At 38.9% G+C, this 8,778-nt stretch overlaps 1 protein-coding gene across 1 annotated transcript in view; it reads right to left on the reverse strand.

The window, feature by feature from the left end:
- nup93 (nucleoporin 93) overlaps positions 1–7,840 on the reverse strand; it is a 37,640-nt gene extending 29,800 nt beyond the window's left edge. Inside the window, exons 1-3 of the mRNA XM_074631917.1 lie at positions 7,682–7,840; positions 5,540–5,722; positions 4,601–4,718 (exon numbers count right to left, since the gene is read on the reverse strand). Coding sequence (XP_074488018.1) covers positions 4,601–4,718; positions 5,540–5,718 — 297 coding nt within the window. The 5' untranslated portion in view covers positions 5,719–5,722; positions 7,682–7,840. The remainder of the gene's footprint in view (positions 1–4,600; positions 4,719–5,539; positions 5,723–7,681) is intronic.
- Between the last annotated feature and the right edge of the window lie 938 nt (positions 7,841–8,778).

Genomic DNA, 8,778 nt, shown 5'->3' on the forward strand with positions numbered 1-8,778 from the left:
GCATTGAAAAAAATATTTTTGTGGAGAGAGTCATTTATATATAAATCACAAAATATTGTGAATCCTTCTGTGTGCTTTCATTCATTTTGAGACTGATCTGACTCCATAGTTACCTATTTTCAACTAGCATTTATCAGTAAGTTACAGTATGAGAATTTCCTTTGATATCTAACATTTACTACTAGACCAATGCCTTTATGGTGAAATGATTTTTGGAATGTGTAAGAGTCGGTGTGTTAAGAATACTGTATTACTGTTTGTTTTTACTGAAAGTGTTGCTGTTGCCTTTTGTCGTACACGTAGTATGTCAATTTTGTATTTTGTTGCCGTCTTGTAATATCTATGTATTGTGTTGCTGTCTTGTAATATCTCAACTCCAATTAACCTCTTTTCCCCTCGGTGTACTTGATGACGTAAACTGACTGCAACTCTCCCAGAAGGATGTTAAATGGAGATTTGTATGAGGGAGAGAAGTGAGCTGCAGTGTGGCTCTGTGTTGATCAGAACAACAAAATTCACCACAAGCTTTCCCTGTTGTTTTGTTATTTCTTGCTCAACGGCCCTCCCGAGTCTGATCATTTTTTTTGTTTGGGCTCCTTGTCATTGAGCCAAACCCACCCAGTGAGATCAGAGTCACAATTAGTGAAAATTTGCTATTAGAGTCAACCGTTTGTATATCATCTCATGATGTTAATTAAAAGAGAATTCCCAAAGTATCAGCAGCCAGCTTATTAGATGACTAATCACCTGTTTTGGCCAGCTAGTCAGATACATTGAGTGAAGTAGAAACCCCTATACTTTGTAATGCAATATACTACAAATACTACCTCTGTGAAAATAATAATTTTGTATTTTGTTGACACCGTGCTGGAGAGACGTCCATTGTCATATTTGAGGACGTAGTTTGTGGTGTTGCAAGTCATTTTTTATATTTTTGTTCATCCATGTATGTACATGAGGAACATCAAATATTAGAAATACCTTTCAATAGAATTCGGTCCAGTACAAAGTACAGCATCACAATATTCTGACTTCAGCCAAGGTTAAAAATATTGTCAGGACAAAAGGCTCATTGTACCACTGAAAGGCAGATGAAATGGAGATGTTGGAGGCTTTGTTAAAGCCCCATTTTGCATTTAGTCTATGACCCTGTTATTATCAGAACTATATCTTGGTTGTTGTTACTGTGTTCTTGGCTGAATGAGCCACTCAGCAATTAGTGCAATTAGTTCTTCTTTTTCAGAAAGCAATGCTATTTGTTTTAATAATCATTCTCATAAAATATTACTGAATATACAGGCCCCAATACAATGCTACTATTTCAACTGACTTGCATTTTATCCTGACCTCTTTCCTGCACTTTGGTTGTTCAAATGTTTTGTCTATAACACAGTCTGTAATTATTCAACTGAATGAGATATCGCACATTTCTTCTGAAATGAAACTTTGTAATGTCCGGTCTTCTTACAAACCAATAAGTGTATAAGAGCAAGAGCAGAGAGGAAGTATGTGTTTGTGTGTCCCCACGTTGCCAGAAGCTAAGTGCTCTTCCAGTCAGTCAGTCGGTCAGTCAGTCAGTCAAACCCACCCAGGCTAGCATACATCCGGCTGACCAAGAAGAAATGAAAGATGAGTAAATGTAAAAGAATGAAAGATGGACAGCGATAGAGGGAGAAAAACCGAAATATAGAGCGAGAAAAAGAAAGAGTGAGACAAACTGGTGTCACATCTATGGCTGAACAGGTCAGAGAAAATAGAAGGGATGCAGAGAGATGAATGAACAGTTATAGACACGGCATTAAACAGGGTTACAAAAAGAGGGATGAAGATGGAGCTTGGTGAATTACAGCATCTTCTCTAAACCAGAGGAATAGAGAGGGTAAGCTGAAGAGAAGAGAGGTTGAATGGAAAGCAGTATCAAGTTGAAGAAAAAGCAGAAGACAAGGTAAAGATCCTTGTTGAATCGTTACAAGTGGCACATTGTAAAGGATTATGCATTATGCAGGGTTAACAAAATGAACACCACTAATTAGTAAATGCTTAAACCATTTCAGTAACCCACTGATTTAGAATTGCACTTCTATAACCTTGTCAGACTCACAATTGACAGTTTTTAAGCATCAAAATCAATGCAGCAGAACCAGAGATATTGTCCTTGTTAAAACCTACGTTACCCACAATGCAACTCGACCGCTAACAGTTTGGTTGAAGTGTTGGGTGTGTTATGCTAGTGGCGACTAATGAACCCTCAGGCCACCAGCCTCAAGCAGAGATGAGGAGCGGGCAGAGGACTGTTAAGCTCACTTCTTTCTAACTCCACACCCACAGATTTATTTCCTTTTCAAGCTTGGAGTCTTTAGCGAAAACCGACACTCAAGGGACATCACTTGAGGCAATTCATCACACTTAGCGTTTTCTCATCCACTCTACTTGGAACTGTAATGGAGTCAGGGAAGTTAAGCTTCTGTTAAAGCCAAGGGCGGTAGTGCTGGTTCAAATACATTTTTGGTAGGGCTGTCAATCGATTAAAATATTTAATCGCGATTAATCGCATGAATGTCCATAGTTTAATTGCGGTTAATTGCAAATTTATCACACATCTTGTATCTGTTCAAAATGTACCTTAAAGGGAGGTTCATCAAGTATTTAATACTTTTATCAACATGGGAGTGGACAAATATACTTGCTTTATGCAAATTTTTTATTGGAAATCAATTAACACTAAACAATGACAGATATTGTCCAGAAACCCTCCCAGGTACTGTGTTTAGCATAATAAATATGCTCAAACCATAACATGGCAGACTCAAGGGCAACAGGCAACAACAGCTGTCAGTGTGTCAGTGTGCTGACTTGACTATGACTTGCCCAAAACTGCATGTGATTATCATAAAAAGGGCATGTCTGTAAAGAGGAGACTTGCGGGTACCCATAGACCTCCTTTTCAGGTCAAGGGACCCATTTGAAAATGACCATGACAGTTTTTCCTCGCCAAAATTTTGCAAGTTTGGAGCTTTATTTAACTTCCTTCTCAGCAAGCTAGTATGACATGGTTGGTTTCATGTGATACCTGTATCTTCACTCTAGTTTTAAAATGGAGCCCGCTACAACCTCCGAAAGAACGATCGCGTTAATGAATTAAAGAAATTATTGGTGTTAAAAAACGAATTTGCATTAACGTGTTATTATCGTGTTAACTTTGACAGCCCTAATTTTTTGTTATATTTGTTGAAATTCTCATTACATCCCAACAACAATCAATAAATCAAATGCTTTGACAAAAAAAAGAAAAGCAAATCTTGTATCTGTGGCTGTCGCAGGGCTGTAATAAACCAGTCCAATAATTTCATTCGGCCCGATTAAACGGCCTCTCTGCCTGTCTACCTACACAGACTCTGTCCGTGCACTGGCTTGACAGCTGTGAGTACTAACAATAGCCATGTTTGTTGTCTACGTTCTTTATAATCATTTTTGGGGAGTGGCTCTCGAGGGAGGCCTGAACAGACAGGCTGCAGGCTGCAGGGTTGCCGACTTTCTCTCTAGATTTAGGGACTTTTGAAGCTAGTGCCGCCAGCTACTTTCATTGGAAAAGAGTTGGCAACACTGGGCTTGGTTTTTCAGTTGGATCATTTTTAAAATCTAGTGTACCATTGCTAGTTTCTCAGCATTACCGACCTGACCTTTAATGCTAACACTTCCACTCGTGCTTCACAGTTAAAGCTGCCCACCAGTCAAACATTGTAAACCTTTTTTTTAGTTTCCGATATCCAACTCCATGCCCTTCTTACGCCTGACTAAACATGACAACGTACAAACTAACTACAAATGTGACAAGAGTTTGTTCCGACACAGCTCATGTGTGTTTCTCTGTACACTGGCTCAACACAATCACAGCGGAGCCTTCCGAGCCATGTATTATGTGTCATGTATTACATTTGTACTACAGGTAACAAAAGTGGACAAAAAGCTTTTTTATATTCGGTGCAACTCTACAGGAACAGTTCAGTGTGACCCTTGAATTCTGTGTGAGACTTGTTCCTGTTACCGTCTCCACATAGTAACTTCAAGACAGGTGTAAAAAAAAAAAAAAAAAAAGCAAGGGAGGGCTCATCAGTACATCTTCCTTGCAATAACCTGTCTCAACCGTTCACAAAAACAAAAACAAAGCCCGTTGGTCAGACTGCAAGCCTATCTCTCCATGGGAACAATAATCTCACTGAGGTGCCTGTGTGTATGTACATCTGTTACCCCTTGAACCTCCACCCCTGCCAGCACATAGTGACAAATTTCAAACTTACAGACATTTTTCAGACCTGAACACATTTTGCGGACAGATTTGATCATCCGTAGCTAATTAACGTTACTTCCATACCGTGGCCCAAAAACACATTTTATTTCCTGGTTATCTGGTTAATGCAATCTCTCTGCAAGCCAATATTTGAACTGTATACTCAGCCAAAGATGTTTTCTTATAGGAAAACCCTTCATTCTTTATTGTTATGATATCTGAAACAATATACATTCTTTCTCTAGTGAAACAATCTATGTAAGTGCCATAAGACTGCAAAGCTGGACTCGTGGCCTATTAGGTCATTCATACCTGTATGTCAGTGTCTTTGACTGGCTCCAGGGGCTCAAAAGTGGTGGCTGCACTTAGACTTTCCAACCTCTGAGAAATGTGGAAGATGTCTAAACCTCTGGAACCAAGGAGGATTGACCTGAGAGTAAGACAGAGAGAGGCTGAGAATTAATGACTGAAATGGAAGGACTAAACTGAGAGCAAGGCTGACAATGAACTGCAGTTTTGCTCGACAACTAGAGGGTACATGAGGCTTTGCTGGTACTACAGTATTACCCCTTGGCTAGAGATCATGTCAGCTTCAAACAAATTACACAGGGTTTGTTCGTGTTGAGGCATTCATAAGGAAAATAATTAAATTATAAAATAAATGGTATTAATAAAAGTTTGAATCTGTTGACTCAATGAAACGTCATCTTACATACTGTATTTCTTAGAACAAGAAACCTGTATTGTGCAGATGTGTCAAAGGGGATCAGTGAAAATTATTTTAAGTACTGCTGCACTTTACATTTCATCAACGATTTGGCAGTTATACTACAGTACTATATTATCCATGGTCACTTTAAGATTCTAAATATTATATTTTAAATGTCAAAATCTAAATCTTCAGTATGGAAGCTAGGACAACTATGGAAAGGTATTACAAATATATGGATTTCCAGGGTTAGAAGGTTATTCAATCAGGAAAACAACATTTCAAGTGGCTTTTAATGTCACCGCCAGATAAAAAAACTGAATTTTAAACATATAACTATTATTACCAGAATAAAATGGGCACATCAAAGAAGCAGGTGAGAAGTAATGTAAAATGTCAGACAACTGTTTATCTTACAGACGCAGATGGATTTGTATTATGATCTGTTATGGTTTTGTGAACACTATACAGGAACATACTGGAACAACAGAGATTTTCTGACTGCGCGGCATAACCCTGTGTGCATGGGACACATTACTTACGCTTTGACGTCGGCAGCATCTTGCGAGGTGCGAGTCAGGGTGCGGGATCGAAGCCTCTCCCCCGCCTGCTGGATTTCCTGGAGGTTCCTCTCAACATGCGGCAGCTCTGACACTGCTTCTGTCTCGGCAGCTAGCTGCTCTGCCTGCTGCAGCAGCTCCCCGAAACCCTCTGCATCCATACCTCTAGAGAAAGAGAAGAAGAGTGTGTGAGTAAATACAATGACAGTATATTTGGATTGCATCTAAATATAGCTACAGTACAATGTGTTAAGTCTGTAACTAGTTAGACAGCGACACAGCTTTTCTTTCTTGTTTAAATTCTGTGCTCCAGCCCGTTTGATTTGACATGAAACAATGACTATGAGGTTAAAATAACAACTTCAAGCTTCGATTTGAGCATTCACACCCATACTGGGTGAACAATGTTTATGGATAAAACAACAAAGTTGAATGATTTGGATGAATACAGAATTAAACAGACCAACTTTGTCTGCTTATATAGATGCAACAACACAAGGACCCCTAACATTCAGAAAAGTGGTAAGTGCAATGTTAGTGACTAGATCACCTGACCTCAATTCAACAGAAGAAACAAGGCATAAATAAAAATGGCTGCTGTACAGGCATGGCAGAGCATCACCAGGGAGTATACAAAGCTTCCGCTGATGTTTGTGGGTTGTAGACTACAAGGAGTCACTGACTGAAGAATTAAGCAGGAAGGATTTACAATATTAAACAACTTCATATTTAACTTAACTGTAAGAACGTTACTTTAACCATTGTCATAGCTGCACGCAGGAGGACAGGGCAAATAGGAAATGTACATGGACACATCAGAAACAAAACTGATTCACTTAGGATTACTTTATCACAGGAAACATTGATTAACCCATGTTAGTTTTTGCTGCTCTATATACAGTAGCTGACCTCCACCCCTCAGAGTCTCTACTGTGTTTCATTTCACCGCTTGACATAGTCTGTAACGTTATATAAAGATGCATATAGCTAATTCACAGTTTGTACGGCATGTGGTTAAAGTGGCAATAGGCAGAATGTTTTTGGCACCATTTTTGCAAAAATTCCATAATAATCTTTCAGCATATTGTAATTCAAGTGTTCTGAGAGAAAAGTAGACTTCTGCACCTCCTCATGGCTCTGTTTTCAGGCTTTAAAAAATCTAGCCCATGACGGGAGACTTTGGATAATCACAGGTCATTTCAGAGAGAGAGCGTTCCTATTGGCTGTTCATTCAACGGAGGCCCCTGTCAATTGCCTGTGAACTCTGATCAAACTGTCAAATAAAGCTGCGCTGATCAAATATTAACAAATATTCTGTTACTGTACAGAATATTGATTCATATTTGATCAGCGCTGCCTAGTTTGACTGTTTGATCGGAGTTTGCGAGTGATTGACAGCTGCTCAGAGACGGCAAGGCTCCAGAACAGCTCTGATTGGTTGTTTTCCTCCGGTCTGTGAAATCCTACAGATGCCATTAGGAGCACCTGAGGACACAGAGGAACAATTTTTTTTACCAGGCCCATGCGGTGCTGACAGGATATAGTGACCGTTTTATAAAAAATGACTTGTTATAATCATATTTGCTCCAATGTCGCCTACTGCTGCTTTATACAGTCTATGGCTGTATAAAGTCTATACAGTCTATGACTTGACCCCTGCCATAAACCTTCACATTAAAAGCAACAAGTATATAGTACATGCCAAACAAACTAACGTGTATCCTAGACACACACAGGTACCAGGACTTCTTTTGACAGCTGACATCAACAGGATGACACCTGCAGCAGCAGCGCGCGCATGGAGCACCGTGGTTGTCATGGTTAACTTAGCGTTAGCACAATGCTAACACATGGGCTAGCTAGTTTACACACTCACCTTACTTAAACATACAGTCTGAAAGGCAGTTTCAAATTGTTGATAAGGGCAAATTAGATGCGTGTTTAGACTATTGGCATGTCCAGCCTAGCTTTGTTAGTATGCTACACTAGTTAGCTTTATGGCTAAATGAATGAAGCTAGCAGAGTTAGCTAGCAGGCTAAATGCTAATGGCTAACGGTCTCTCTCATTAAAGTGTTAATAGTTGATAGTTTACAAGACAGACTGCAGGCAGACAGACTTCATACCTGCTGTGTGGGACTGACGTTAGTATGGTCCCGTCTGTAGTCCTCGGGTGAATGTGTTTACAGTTATTAGCTCTTGTTCAGTGTTGCTCAGCGGTAGCAACGTTACAGCATCAGCATGAGAGGTTATGATTATGTGCCCGGCACTTCTGGAGTCGATGCTGATTGGACGATGACTTCTTGAGTCGATGCTGATTGGACGGTGACTTCTGTAGTCGATGCTGATTGGACAGTGACTCAGACCGACCCGGAGGTTTATTACTGCATTACCGCCACCAGCTGGTGTGGAGTGTGGTTCAGACTGGCTAGTACAGGGGTCAGCAACCTTTATTATCAAAAGAGCCATTTTAGGCAAAAGGAAAAAAAAAAAAATCTGTCTGGAGCCGCAAAACATTGAGCATTGTGATGAAGGTAACATAGTTTATAGTTTAAGCATATAATATATAAGTCTAATGCAGTGAGGGCCAAAGAGCAAATGTACTACGGAGTATTAGGGCCACATTGAGGGAAAAAACATCTGAGATTTACAGAATAAAGTCAGAATATTCCGAGAAAAAAGTCAGAAGTGTATGAGAAAAAAAGTCGTAATATTACAAGAAAAAAGTCAGAAGTTTACGATAAAAAAAGTCGGAATATTACGAGAATAAAGTCATAGGTTTACGAGAAAAAAAGTTGTAATATTACGAGAATAAAGTCATAACTTTACGAGAAAAAAAGTCGTAATATTACGAGAATAAAGTCATAGGTTTACGAGAAAAAAAGTCGTAATATTACGAGAATAAAGTCATAACTTTACAAGAAAAAAAGTTGTTATATTACGAGAATAAAGTCATAACTTTACGAGAAAAAAAGTCGTAATATTACGAGAATAAAGTCATAACATAACAAGAAAAAAAGTCGTAATATCAGTAAAGTAATAACTTTACTTGAAAAAAGAAATTGTCACATAAAATTACTACTTTATAATATTATGACTTTATTCTCTAAATCTCAGATTTATTTTTTTTCCTCAATGTGGCCCTAATACTCCGTCGTATCGTCGTACTATAGACCTACAACAATGATGAATAGAAATGAAAATGTAAACAAAAAACAGTTAT

This window comes from Sebastes fasciatus, chromosome 4, assembly GCF_043250625.1.
Source record: "Sebastes fasciatus isolate fSebFas1 chromosome 4, fSebFas1.pri, whole genome shotgun sequence".
NCBI classification, from domain to species: Eukaryota; Metazoa; Chordata; class Actinopteri; order Perciformes; family Sebastidae; genus Sebastes; species Sebastes fasciatus.